Below are 13,655 nucleotides of genomic sequence, written 5' to 3' on the forward strand. Positions count from 1 at the left end.
AGCGATGATCTCTTTGGTCAAATCAATGGGTGTGAACAAAACATATCGACTGATCTAAAAAATGTAATGCTGAGTAAGCAAAAGAAAGCTGCTGAATAATATACATAATGTACAATCATTTATATGATTGAAATTTTAGGACAGAAACACCAATTCTACATATGATTTATGGCCATACACATACACAGTAAAACATATGAAAACTGCATGACAATGACAAACACCTAATTCAGAGTGTTGGTTACTTCTATGCAATAATTATTAATTGTACAAAAAACCCTAAGCGTATAAAGTTTCAGAATCATTCTTTGAAATGAGTGTGTCTGCCAAATAGCCATGAAAAAAAATGATTACTTTCCTCATTTTTGTAATCCAAGATATTCCCTGCACACATACACACACACACACACACACACACACACACACACACAAAATAATCAAAGCATCCGATTTGCTTCAGATCATCAGTCTAACAACACTAGGATGAAGTAATTAAACTTAATACAAAATTGACATGTTAGTGAGGAAAGCTTTCCTCTAGATAAAGATCAGAATTTCAAGAAGCATTCCAAACATGGGAAAAAAAATTGTAGTCTCATAATTCACCTCTGTGAAACCCGAATGAGTATAGGTATTCCCAACTGAGAACTTCAGCGTAGTAATACGTAAAAGAAGATACATCTAAGTTAGAGCTTATGTTTTAAAAATCTATCTTATGCTTCTAAATATAATGTTTTTCAAACATAGATACCAATGCTAATATCTGCATTATATATATCAAATCTATCCATCAAATTTGAAAAAAGACATAGGAATATGAAGACTGTTAGCATTTAGAATATTTTAATGTGCTCCTTTCCAGAGTTAAATTTGTATTGCAAAAATTTTTACCTGATGTGCATGCTTGTACATCTTTCATTCCGACCACCTGGTTCGAAACACACTCTTTGATTTCAACCTTAGGCTGAAAGGGTTTTGAGACAAAATGATTAGTAAATAATATATGTTTCATATGCTATGTGGTTAATAATTAAAGATAAATACAGAAAAGTTATTACCTTCAAGTGATGATATTGCTCAAGAGAATCTAGAAGGCAAAAGGGACATATAATCAATTATATATAAATATGATAAAGCTAACCATACACTCAGAGTTAGTATCAAGCTGAATCTCAGTGCTTCACTTTAAAAATAATGAGTTTAGATTTAGGGGTGCGTTTCTTTTGTCAGGACAGCAACATGACAGAAATATCCTGAAGAAAACTAAGAAGATAGGTTGAATAAAACATGCAGTTAACATTTCAAAGGCAAGATTCTGATTCAGATATCTGTAACTAAAATAGAAAAGTATGCACACAACCATGTGTACATGCTGAGGAGGAGAAAAGTGATCTTTAATCAGCAGAGCAAATCGTGACCCTGGGCAGATAAATGTCCAAGCTGATGGTAGAACGCTATAGTGTGTCTTTAATGTGACACATCAGAACCATTTATACCATTCTACTACAAGCATTTAGCATGTCCTTCAATTGGTCCTAGAATGTAGGAAGCACACAGTTGTCATGACAGTTCATTTGAATGTTTAAATCATTTCTCATCAGAGAAAGTGTTCTGAAGTGATTACTTTGGATCCACACTTACAGCAAGTAGTTCATAAAAATGTTTATTTATTTTTCTGTACCTATTTGGGCTTACTGATAGGTCTACATTTCTTATATCCTCTAGTTTGGCCATCTTAAATTTTTTTATCCACTCATGCAAGAAGGTATATAAAACATTTCTAAAAATAATGTATAAGAAGCTTTCAACATTGAAATATTAATAAAAAATGCATTGCTACACAATTATTAGCTACTCCTGACCTTTTATATACCAAAATGAGTGTAATATTTATGGAAAATAATGCCTTTTCTATTTGAGGAATAAACTTTGTAATTTTTTTGTTTCTAAACTTAATTTGGGTTGGCATATCATGTCATCCATGATAAACTTTTACAAAACAGGCATCCTATTAAAAAAATCGGCTGCCTTAAAGAAAAAGCAGCCAAAGCACCTACTTTTAACTTCACCTCAGTTGATTAACTCATATCAACAAAACATGCATCTTTGATGTCTGATAGTCACAGACAGAAGAAATTAGCTCCTGTGGTTTACCCCCATTCTAGCACTCCCTCCTTCCAGTAATTCCTGGAACAGCAATCACCTAATCTTCCGTTTGAGTGCCAATATATTGCAGCCATCAGAAGTGAGAGCTCTCAAGTTTCCTTATTATCAACTCCAAAATTAACTAGCCAACTTCTTTCTTTCCTCCCTCCTCCTCCACTCACAATCCCTCTTCCTTTGCAAAAGTAATCTCTAGATCTGTTGTCCTGACTCTGTCCCTTCTACCTTCTTTTGATGGACTATTCCCATGACTTCTCTTCTCTTCATTTAGCAGTGGGATCTTCCAGCGATGATTTCTATTCCTTCATCTCTTTCTCCTTCCCCTGTGGCTAGAAACACGCTCAGAAATAAAAGCAAAATCATGCTTTCCCTTGATCCTGTTATGTCGTGAGTGGTGATCCAATGGCTCTTCTTCCAGATTCCTCTAAAGGCACAGCTATACCCTTGCTAGTCAGAGTGTGGTCCTAGGACAAGAAGGGTCGGCATCACCTGAGATCTTATTAGAAATGCAGAATCACAGACTTGTGGAATCAGAATCTGCACTACTAACAAGGTCCTCAGCTGATTTGTTAAAATTTGGGAAGCTCTGGTCTATACTGAGTGTGCTCCCACATTCGTTAACCTCAACCTGCCCTTTTGGAATCCAGCCTCAAGCTCCACCCTATCACGTCCTCCAAATCTAAGCTGCATTACAAGTCTTAAGGTTACTAACGAACTTTTTATCAGGCTATAGCTTCCTTGATCTCTCCATAACTAATCCTACCCTCTTCTTTCCAATGCTCTTCTTTTGGCCCCTAAGATACTGTCCCATGAAGAAACAAGATTTTATAGCACATTAAATTATAGACATGTAATTTATGCATGGCTGACCATACATTACATTCCTCTATCGCAGATGAAACATAGCTCTGCGTGGTCAGGTACCTCCATCCTTAATGCATTCCCAAAAGTAAGGAAAATGGCAACAGTGGCAACATTTTGCTTGACTTCTCTGACAAGTTTCAGTACTGGAAGCTCACTTTATATTCTCCCCAAATAATTATCTTACTCTATCACCCATCATTGCATATATCTGCTTCTTTTTCCTTCATTTACTCCCTGTATTCTCTGCCTTTTTCACTCTTCATTCCTTCATTTACTCTTTTCTTCTTCCTTATTTTCTGACTTTCCTCAGGTCTTAGACTATCTTGAATTGGAGCTAATGATTCAGCTCCTTTAGTGGCACTCTCAATTAAATTGGTTGCTAATGCCTTACAAAATATACAACATATCACTATTTCACTTCTCTTTTTTTGACTATGCACTTAATACCTCATTTTCCTTGGCTACTAGAATGTAACAGAGCTCATGTTTTTAAATAAACATTCTGTCAAATTTTTAAATAAAATACAGTTCCTACCTTCTTGTTCCTTTATTGTACGTTTTCCTCTTTGACCATCAGCTCCAGTTAAGTGACTATCATATTTCTGTGGAACATTCTCAAAGGTAGTCTGTTGAAATTATAATGAATAACGAGTTTCAATGAAAAAACAATGAATTTCTCAATATTTCCTAATCATGTTCTGAATTTCCTGATTTAAAAGCAATGAGACCTAGAAATAAGGAAAGCATGTATTGAAAACCAAAATATTTCAATAAGAGAAACTCATATATGCTCTCCAGATCAAGCGAAACTTTTATCTCCATATGGCTATTGACTCGGTAAACTGAACATAGAAAGCCAAAGGAAACACTGTGACAGACACAATATTAGCTCATGCGTATATTTCAGCGAGGAACTAACTTCAAATACCTAACTCTACTTTGTGTTCGCTACCAACAATAAGAGGGCATTAAAAAAACCAACACACTTGTTATAATACTTACAACATTAATATTTAAAATATTTCTAATTACATAAATGATCTTAGTGTTAAAATAAGATACTCGGCATGATAGGTAACTTCAGGGTATGTTATGTTGAATGTAAGCAGAACATTGTCAAAGCTGCTTTATTTAGGTGGGGAAGGGCTTGGAAAAATCAAAATATTTTTGGTAAAATTTTTATTGACAGGAAAAATGGCAAAATAGTAAGAAGCCTTTTCTTTATGCCTTGTTTAAATAGAAGCAAGCAAATATTAGATGTAGTATGCAATTATTTCCCAATTAAGAAATAACTTCAAGAAAGTAAAGCAAGAGATAGTAAAAAGGGAAGGAGAAGAACATTTATTATGAAGCATCTAAACAGTCCCAGGCCCTTATTTACACGTTCTCTTTTCTACACATTCTAATAATACACATGAGGACGAGGATGCTTACCACACTTCCCGCTTTTTGGACATCGAGAACAAAATGAAAAACAGATGGGACCCACTGTTCTCTCTGTCCAGAATATCCTCCTTCTAGACTTTCACATGGCTCGCTGCTTCTTGTCCTCTAGTTGGCAGCTTAAATGTCACACTCAGAAAGATCTTCTCTGAGAACACAGTTCTACTCCCATTCCGGCCCCATCCTAACTACACACTTCTTCAACGTGCCCTAACCTAACATTCTCTGTTTTCTTTATAGGAAGCACTTATAGTGACTTAGAAGTGTTTGTTCTTTACTTGATTTTCTGCTCCTACTACTCTATCATAAGCCTCATCTTCTACATTCAGTGTCTCACTGCCTAGCACACAGTCAGGAGTCAAGAACAGAAATTCCTTCAAGGTCAAAAACAGAATCTCATTGGAAAGGTCTCAAGTGCCAAATCACTGGATTCCCTTAGGATATTCCCATAGTCTGCTGAAACTTAATGTAAACCAAAGTAGAAGTCGACATGCCTGTTCTAACTTTCCCTTTTTTTTCTCGGCACTACTGCCATTTCATTGTTCAGGTTTACAAAAAGAATCCTCAATATTTACTAAATCGCTGAATCCCACTGTGGTCATTTTGTCCTACACTTGTATACACACTTTACAGTTTACAACAGGATTTAACATTTCTCCCCAAATGTGTTCATTAGACATACTTAAGAGGTAATATTTATGAGTGTCATTCTTATAATGTGAATTGCAGTAAGGTACATGGAGAAGTACAGATATATATGGAGACTTTAATTCATAGGATAGCCCTAAAAATACTTATTAGAATTTACAATTTTTTTGTAAGTATTTCTCTAATAAACACTTCAATTTTCTTCCTACAAAATAAGACATTCATTCGGGTAAACATGGTCATCTACCACTATGTGAAAGCTGGAACATTATTACTACAGAGAGATAAAAGAGAAAAGAAATGTTGCGTCAATATTCCACCAGGAGAAAGAATAGAAAATCAAAATTATAAAGAGTAATGTACAACCTGAAAAGATATATTTAAAAGAGCATAGGTTGGGGCTAAAAGAAAGTTAAAAAAATTTTCATCTAAAATCCAAATCTGAGCTTACAGTTAGAGGATATTAGAAAAATACTGTAATCTGCTTTCCTACTGATGACATAGTTCTAATTTATTTTCTTCTTATTTATAACATATTTGCATAACTCATGTGAACTTATATCCTAAACATTAATTTAAGCCATATTTTGGAAATGCACTAGATGTTATTATTAGATATCTTCTGCATATTATATTACCTATAACATTCTGTTATATAGAAATTTACTTGTCTGTTCATTTCTTCATGTTCAAACATGATTAAAACACTTCTTACATGCAAGACTTTAGGTACTTTGGGATACACAAGAATACATTTTGTAATATTCAGTAGTTCACAGTAGTGCAGGACCTTTAAAATGATTATTTAAAGAATGAAATACAAAAACTTCTGAAATTTGAAACTTTAAACTGTGATACAAAGATGCTCTGTGAATATTTTTTACAACTACAGCGCAAAAAGTGTTTGAAATTAAAGTCTTACCACACGGTTATTAAAAGTCTCTGCTTCTGGAGCTGGTTGTTATTGGAGGAAAACCATGTATGCTTCAATTAGATGAAGAGCTTTAAATATACTCTTCATAGAATGGCTTAGGAAATACATGGGAATCTCTTTGTAATACAGATTTTGAGACAGAAATTTTAAACTTCTGAATTTCCACATTAAAAGAAAAACTAGAGGTAAGATCTTCTTATGTTGCCCAGGCTGGTCTGGAACTCCCGGACTCAAGTGATCCTACTGCCTCAGCCTTCCAAGGAGCTGGGACTACAGGCATGTGCCAGCATGCCCAGCTACATGTCCACAGTGTTATTGGAGTCTAATTACAGAACGAAGGATGGAAAGAGAGAAAAAGTTTCCTACTAAAAACTGTGTCATCCCACAATAAGCATCCAAGAAAGTAAAAGGAAACCATATGATATGTGCTTTACAGTTTTGGAACTGAAAGACACCGGGGACATTCTATGGTTACTATAATGAGTAATTGAACCCATTAAAAGGTATTCAGGCACAAGGATTATAAAGATCACTATAGTATGACTGAAAAGTTCCAGTAAGAATACTTACCAAATAAACCCTGAGCAAATTTCAAGTTTCCTCTACTGTGTGAAAGCTTTTCCAGGCAGTTTTCCTGTCACTATGTATTTTCCAGTTCATGCCATTTTTCAGCCCCAATTCCTCAAAATATTTACCACCCTTTCCCATTTTCCAAAGAAAAAATGTAAAAGACATTCAAATAGTCATATTACTATAATATGTTTTTTTCTGACCAACTATTCCCCAAGACCATAAAACAATTGTAGATAGACTGCTGCCACAGTTGAAGAGTAAATACTATGCAAAACTAGATTCAGAGCAAGAAAATTTATTTCACAAAAGAGAACTCTACCTTGGCATCAGAATCAAAGGGTTCGTCATCTACTGAAAGCCATGAGTCACCAGAACTCTGTCCACAGGACAGCCTAAAGAGAAAAACATACAACAAAAATGAGTGAGTTCATCTATCTAAAAAAAAAAAATGGATTGTTTTGTGTCTAGGTATCACCCCACAAAAAAAAACAAAAACAAAATCTGGGGAAAGGTCAGCTATCTATAGAATAAATAATATTTCTTAATATAATTAAAATTGGCGTCTTTTTCAAAAAGATTTTAGTTACCTATTTCTGCCTCCACCTTTCCCAACCTATGAAATGTTCGATAAAGACTCACCTTTAGTTCCTTAACAAATAGTGACTGGCAATATATTGGCAGAGCCAGAGAATAATTTGTCTTCAGAAGTGTCTGTCCTGAAGGCTGAATTCAATATCCAATTAATGAGTGACATAACCTTTGTTACCTGAATTGGAACCAGCTGATCACTTAAAACAAGGTAGAAAGAGACACTGTGTCTTCTCCATTACCTGTCTCTGGTTCAAAGGCTAATCTGTGCCACTCAAAAATGGCAGTCTTGGTTCTTCAGCATGGAAACCACTTAAGTAGGCCCTATTGCTGCCCTTTACCCTAAAACAGTGTAGGCAGTTCCCTGAAATGTCTGAAATTCTTGACACCTTAACGTACAAAAGTTAAAGGAACAAGTGTCTATGTCATTATTGGAAATATGCTTTGCAGAAAAATTAAAACTTTAAAAATGATAAACTTTAATTATGTTCCCTGCGTAGGTCCTGCCTAGTTCAGCTCCACACCAACTAGCAAGCCCTTGAGAATCTTCATAGGTGCTCTGATACCCAAGGAGAGAGACTGCTGGAAAAATAGAGTCCTGAAAGCTGTATCTCTCTTTTTCCTGACTGTTATCTCAATATCTTCCTTCCTATGGGCTCCTACTTACAGATCACTCTAGGACTCAATGACAGTCTCCAACATTGAAGTCTTTCATGTATGAAAGCACCCATTCCAAAAAATGGGTTCAAATGACCAAGAGTAGGAGCTATTTCCCTCCTTCCGGTAAACAAACTACGTGTAGTCTCAGTCATCTGTCCCCAGTACAGACACGTTCCCAACCACCCAAGTGAATTAGTACAACCATCTTGGAGAATAGCTTTGAAGTTCCTAAAAAAAGCTAAGAATAGAATTACCATAGGATCTAGCAATCCCACTGGTAGGTATAAACCCCAAAGAAAGGCAATCAGTATATTGAAGAACTATGAGCACATTCATATTTATCGAAGCATTATTCACAATAGCCAAGATTTGGGAAAAAAACTAGCTGTTCACCCGTAGAAGAAAGGGTAAAGAAAAAGTGTTACATAGACACAATGGAGTACTATTCAGGCATAAAAAATGAGATCTTGACATTTACAACAACATGGATGGAATGAAGGACATTATATTAAGTGAAATAAGCCAGCCACAGAAGAACAAAGTTTGCATGTTCTCACTCATTTGTGGAAGCTACAAATTGAAACAACCGAACTAAGGGAGATAGACAGTAGAACAATACTTACCAGGGGCTGGGAAAGGTAGTGAGATTGGGGCAGTGTGGAAGTGGGGATGGTTAACTGGTACAAAAATATATTTAGATAGAATTAATAAGATTTAGCTCTGGAAGGCACAACAGGGAAACTATAGTCAACAATAATTTATTGTACATGTTAAAATAACCAAAAAGTACATTTGGAATGTTTGTAACACAAAGAATGATAACTGCTTGAAGGGACAGATAGACCCATTTACCCTGATATGATAATCATGCATCACATACCTATATCAAAATACCTCATGTACCCAAAATACCTCATGTACACTTGCTATGTACCCATGGAAATAAAAAATAGAAAGATAACGCAGAAAAGAACAGCAAAAAAAAGGGCTGAGATAACAATGACACATTTTTACCAAAAAACTATTCTTACTTGGATTTCAGAAAACTTTAGGCCAAAGAAACATCAAAATTCAAATGAATAAGCATGGCTCATTTTATTCAATATTTAGATTTATATGATATACGTAAATCAGATATTATCAATGATTAATATTAGTATTTAAGACTGTTATAAGGGAGTGGGTTAAATTACTACTATCAGGTACTATGCTTATGGCGTGAGTGACACGATCTGTCCTCCAAACTTCACCATCACTCAATGTTCCCATGTAAGATATCTGCATATGTGCCCTCTGTATCTCAAATAAAAGTTGAAGTTAAGAAAAGAAAAGAAAAACACTGCTATAAATTTTCAAAAGGGTAGTTAAAAGGTTATCTTTCACAACTTTCTACCTTCAGAAATGCTTTTGTTTGAAAGGAGGGAGGAAAAGCTTCAATTTAGATTAAGTCCTAATAGTCCAATTTTAAATCTCTCAACTTGTTCAGACTGGGCAGGTAAACATAAAGTTTTTAAGCTTGGAAGGGTCCTGAGAGACAGTAGAATACATAGTGGGCATTCAGGTTACATTTAATGAATAAATGGATTAAAAGAATACATAAATGTATTTGAGGAGTTCAATATTTTTAAAGAAAACTCGTAAAGATAAGTAACACTTGTGCAATAGAAATGATTTATATTTGCTATTTTTTATTTTCATAAGGACACCACTAAAATAAAATGATTAAATTATAATTGTTTGCATGTATGTAATAAATCTATCCATAATAAAAGACATGCATAAAAAATATACACAATACAATCTACCAGCACAGATTAAAAGATTCCCTCTATTTCTGAAGAGGCTAAACCTTGGCAGAAGATACCAATCCACAAAAAAAATTAATAGAAAGCAAAAACTTATTTTTATCTGTTCAAGATTCATATTCCTGTTCTTATCTAGGATTGTTTCAGTAATAATAGACTTTTACTAAACCTGTTATACATGCTCATTGTGGATATCACAATAAGAAAAAGGAAAATAAATCACCCCTAATACAAATGTCCCAAAATAACAAAATTTTATCACATTTTGTGTATACTTTCAGCTACCACAAGACCATTCCCTCTGTGTGTATGTATAATCAAATCGATTTTTTCTCACTTAATATACCAAAGTACATCTTCCCATGTCAACATACATCCATATCTATTGCCACCTTCAGAAGTTACATATAATTTCATCCTATGGATGCACCGAAATTTATTTATAAAATCCTTTATTTGCCCTCTCCTTAATACATTGCTATTGGAAACAGTGCTGAGGAAAACGAATTGTATGCATCTCTAATTATTTCCTGAAAACATTTTAGTGTAATGGAATCAATGGGTAAAGGATACATACCTTTTTAAGAGTGATGTTCACCACCAAATTGTTTATTTAAAAAGTTAACAGCAACTTAAACTTTAAGCAGTGGTATAAGTACTACTGATTTTCCAGATCACTAGTAGATTTGGAAAAAGTACTTTGACCAATTTTAAATTATAGTTCTTATTTCTTTAAAAAAAATTCTCTGTAAAAGGAAGATAATTTTTCATTGCAAATAATAAATGTCTATATTTATGTATATAATGTGAATATTTTGCAAGTATGTTGTCTTTTATTTTGTTAACTTTTTTCTGATGTAAGGGGAGTTTTAATTTTTGTTTTCTAAATCAACCTGCAGAATGCATTCATAGGAAGGTCTTTGTCAACATAAAAATGTATCTGTATAAATAGGCATTCGTGTTTTCTTCTGGCATTTTCTAATTTTGTATATTTAAGTTTTTATGCATATTCTATCAATAACTTATTTTTGTAACATAAAAATCTAGCTAGTTTTCTCCAGTTCACAGACATGTCATTTACAAATAACTCATCTTTTCATACACATATGAAATGTCATCAGGATCAGGTTCTAAAATCTTACACATTTTTCAGTATGTGTGCATTTTTTATTCTGTTCCACACATTTATCTGTCTTCTCATCTTTTAGTAAATGAAACTTAATATCACACTTTGATATATAGAAGGGCAAGTCTTTACTCTGTTATAAAAATTTCCTTAATGTCATCATAACAGTAAAAGGTGGCATACGTAACATAGAAATCTTAAAACCTTGATGCTTTTATTTGGTTTATCTAAAATGAATAGAGTTCACATCTCGAGAAAAATGAGTATTCCCACATGCACACGTATGTTGACTGTGGCATTATTCATAATTACAAAGACTTGGAACCAGCCCAAAAGTCCATAATGATAGACTGGATTAAGAAAATGTGGCACATATACACCACGGAATACTATGCAGCCATAAAAAAGGATGAGTTCATGTCCTTTGCAGGGACATGGATGAAGCTGGAAACCATCATTCTCAGCAAACTATCACAAGATCAGAAAACCAAACACCACATGTTCTCACTCGTAAGTGGGAGTTGAACAATGAGAACACATGGACACAGGGAGGGGAACATCACACACCAGGGCCTGTCGGGGGGAGGGGGTGGGGGGCCAGGGGAGGGATAACATTAGGAGAAATACCTAATGTAGGTGACGGGTTGAGGGGTGCAGCAAACCACCATGACACGTGTATACCTATGTAACAAAACTGCACGTCCTGCGCATGTAACCCAGAACTTAAAGTATAATAAAAAAAAAAAAAGAAGAAAAAAAGAAAGAAAAATGAGTCTTCCTATTCAAGAACAGGGAACCATCCTCTCACTTCAAAAGATCCTTCTGAGGCCATTCATGAAATAACTTATTACTCAGGTGTAGGTGGATATAAAAGGGATATTAGATTTTATCCAAAGAATTTTTAGCCCAGAAGTTAATATAATATAGAAATTATTTTTCTCATGATGCTTGTTTCCATAACATATATAACATTGTTTAAAATGTGTACAATAAAAATAAAAAGCTATATTTCTTAATTTTTTTTAAAGCACTAAAACTTTCAGTAAAGTAACGGGAATTATGAGAGGATCGGACCAGCTAAAGTTTTGTTTTCATCGCGCTGCTCATAATGACGACCTTGAGGTTGCCACACCGGCTGCTGAGGGCTGCAGAGGGAACAAAGCCCAGCGCCCTCGGCGACAGGGGTGAGCCGGGAGCAGGAAAGGGGGCCTCTCCCCGACCCGCCCTCCTCCCTCCCCTGCCGGGCTCCAGTTCCTATTACCTGTTCTTCTTGTCTCTGTCATCCACGCCACTCTTCCGCAGAGAAAGGATCCGCCGCATTGTCTCTGTCCGGTCCCCGCCGGCAGCTCTGCGGAGCCTGTCGAGCCCCTTGTCCGGGTCGTGGCGCCTAGGCTGGGAGGAGGCGTGGTCCGCACTCTCACTCCCGGCGCCCGCGCCCACCTTCCCGGGGCTGCTGACCGAGCCCCAGGGCAGCCCGCCCTTCCGCCTCCTGAAGCCCGAGGTCTTCTTCATGGCTCCGTCTACCGGCTTCGGAGACCCGCTGGACTTTCCGCCGCCTCCGGAACCCTATATGAGGAAGCAAATCGCGTCCGCCACAGCCTCCAACCAGGAAACTCCGCGACTCTCAGCCTCCCAGAGGAGAAACAGAGACGCGCCAAGCAAGGCCGTTACACGGACTGTGCACGCGCCTCCGGTGTCCCCGCGCGTGACACAGATTTGGCCCCGAGGGAGCTCCGTGTGCTCAGCCTCAGAGCCGTAGGCGAGAGCGCCTGTCTGCATGAGTGAGCACATGGGTGTTTTTGAGTCTGTGGGTGTCACAGAGAGGAGATCGGGAGCTGCCTGCTCACAGGCACTTTGGGACCCCGAAAGAAAAAGCTGTGCCCAGAGAGTTCTTCCAGTCAGAGGTTTGGGAATGGGGGAGAAGGGAGTGCCCGGAATCCCGACCTCAGAACTGAGCCTCCGAAGTGGGAAACAGTGGCTCCCCCATACGCTCAAGGGCCAGGCAGGTGCATCCACCCTGCCTTGCATGGCCCAGGTGTGAGCCGGTGGGCAGAAGGGTGGCCCTGGGTCCAGCTGAGAAGGCTCCCGGGATTGACAGGGGTTGGGGTTGGGGAGTTCTGCCTTCCTGCGTGGCCCGGTGCTGGGAGGGGTAAGGGATGAGGGCAGGGGTCCTATCGCTGGGCCCTGACCCCTCAGGCCACTCAGACCCTGCCCATGTGGGCACTCAGGGGTCAGGTGTTCTTAGAGGGAACTAAGCTGGGCAGGGTCACCGTCCCCTTCTGCAGAGGAGGAAGCTGAGGCCCACGAGGTAAACAGTGGGCTGGGAGTGGGCCTGGTAGACCCCAATCCCAGCCCATGGAGACCAACTACTGAGGGAGCACTACAAATGCCCCTTAACGGCTGGATCCCCCAGTTTTCATGCAATGGGGTCTACACTGACCCTGGGGTCTCACTGGGAGAGAGCAGGAGGTGGCTTGAGGCTGGGCATGGGTGGCCACGGGGGCATGGACTGGCTGACCCCTGTGCATTGACCACACTCTCCATCCCCCAGGTGTCATGAAGACTGGACATGGGCCTATCAGGGCCATGGGCATGATGTCAGCCAAGGAACTCGCGGCCTGCCTCTGCCAAGAGACCAGCATCTCGGCCTGAGCACTCCCAGCCTCTCGTCGCCTTCAACCTGGCTGCATTCAGCTGCCATGCCCCTACCTCCTTGTGTGGTCAGCACCCTCCAGGACTTCATCTTGGGTCACCCAAAGGCCGAGGACATTGCTGGCCAGCAGGAAATTCATGGTGCATCCAGGAAGACTTCCAAGAGGTGGTGGAGCAGGGGGCGCCACACCCAGACAGC

At 38.0% G+C, this 13,655-nt stretch overlaps 1 protein-coding gene across 1 annotated transcript in view; it reads right to left on the minus strand.

Moving 5' to 3' along the window:
- The window catches only part of LOC115933524 (ankyrin repeat domain-containing protein 26), an 82,343-nt gene extending 69,884 nt beyond the window's left edge, over window positions 1-12,459 (minus strand). The window contains exons 1-5 of the mRNA XM_063697151.1: window positions 12,066-12,459; window positions 6,945-7,017; window positions 3,563-3,653; window positions 1,059-1,087; window positions 892-964 (exon numbers count right to left, since the gene is read on the minus strand). Of these exons, the coding sequence (XP_063553221.1) occupies window positions 892-964; window positions 1,059-1,087; window positions 3,563-3,653; window positions 6,945-7,017; window positions 12,066-12,316 (517 nt within the window). The 5' untranslated portion in view covers window positions 12,317-12,459. The remainder of the gene's footprint in view (window positions 1-891; window positions 965-1,058; window positions 1,088-3,562; window positions 3,654-6,944; window positions 7,018-12,065) is intronic.
- Window positions 12,460-13,655: the final 1,196 nt, after the last annotated feature.

The sequence above is a fragment of the Gorilla gorilla genome, chromosome 14 (assembly GCF_029281585.2).
Source record: "Gorilla gorilla gorilla isolate KB3781 chromosome 14, NHGRI_mGorGor1-v2.1_pri, whole genome shotgun sequence".
Classification (NCBI taxonomy): Eukaryota; Metazoa; Chordata; class Mammalia; order Primates; family Hominidae; genus Gorilla; species Gorilla gorilla.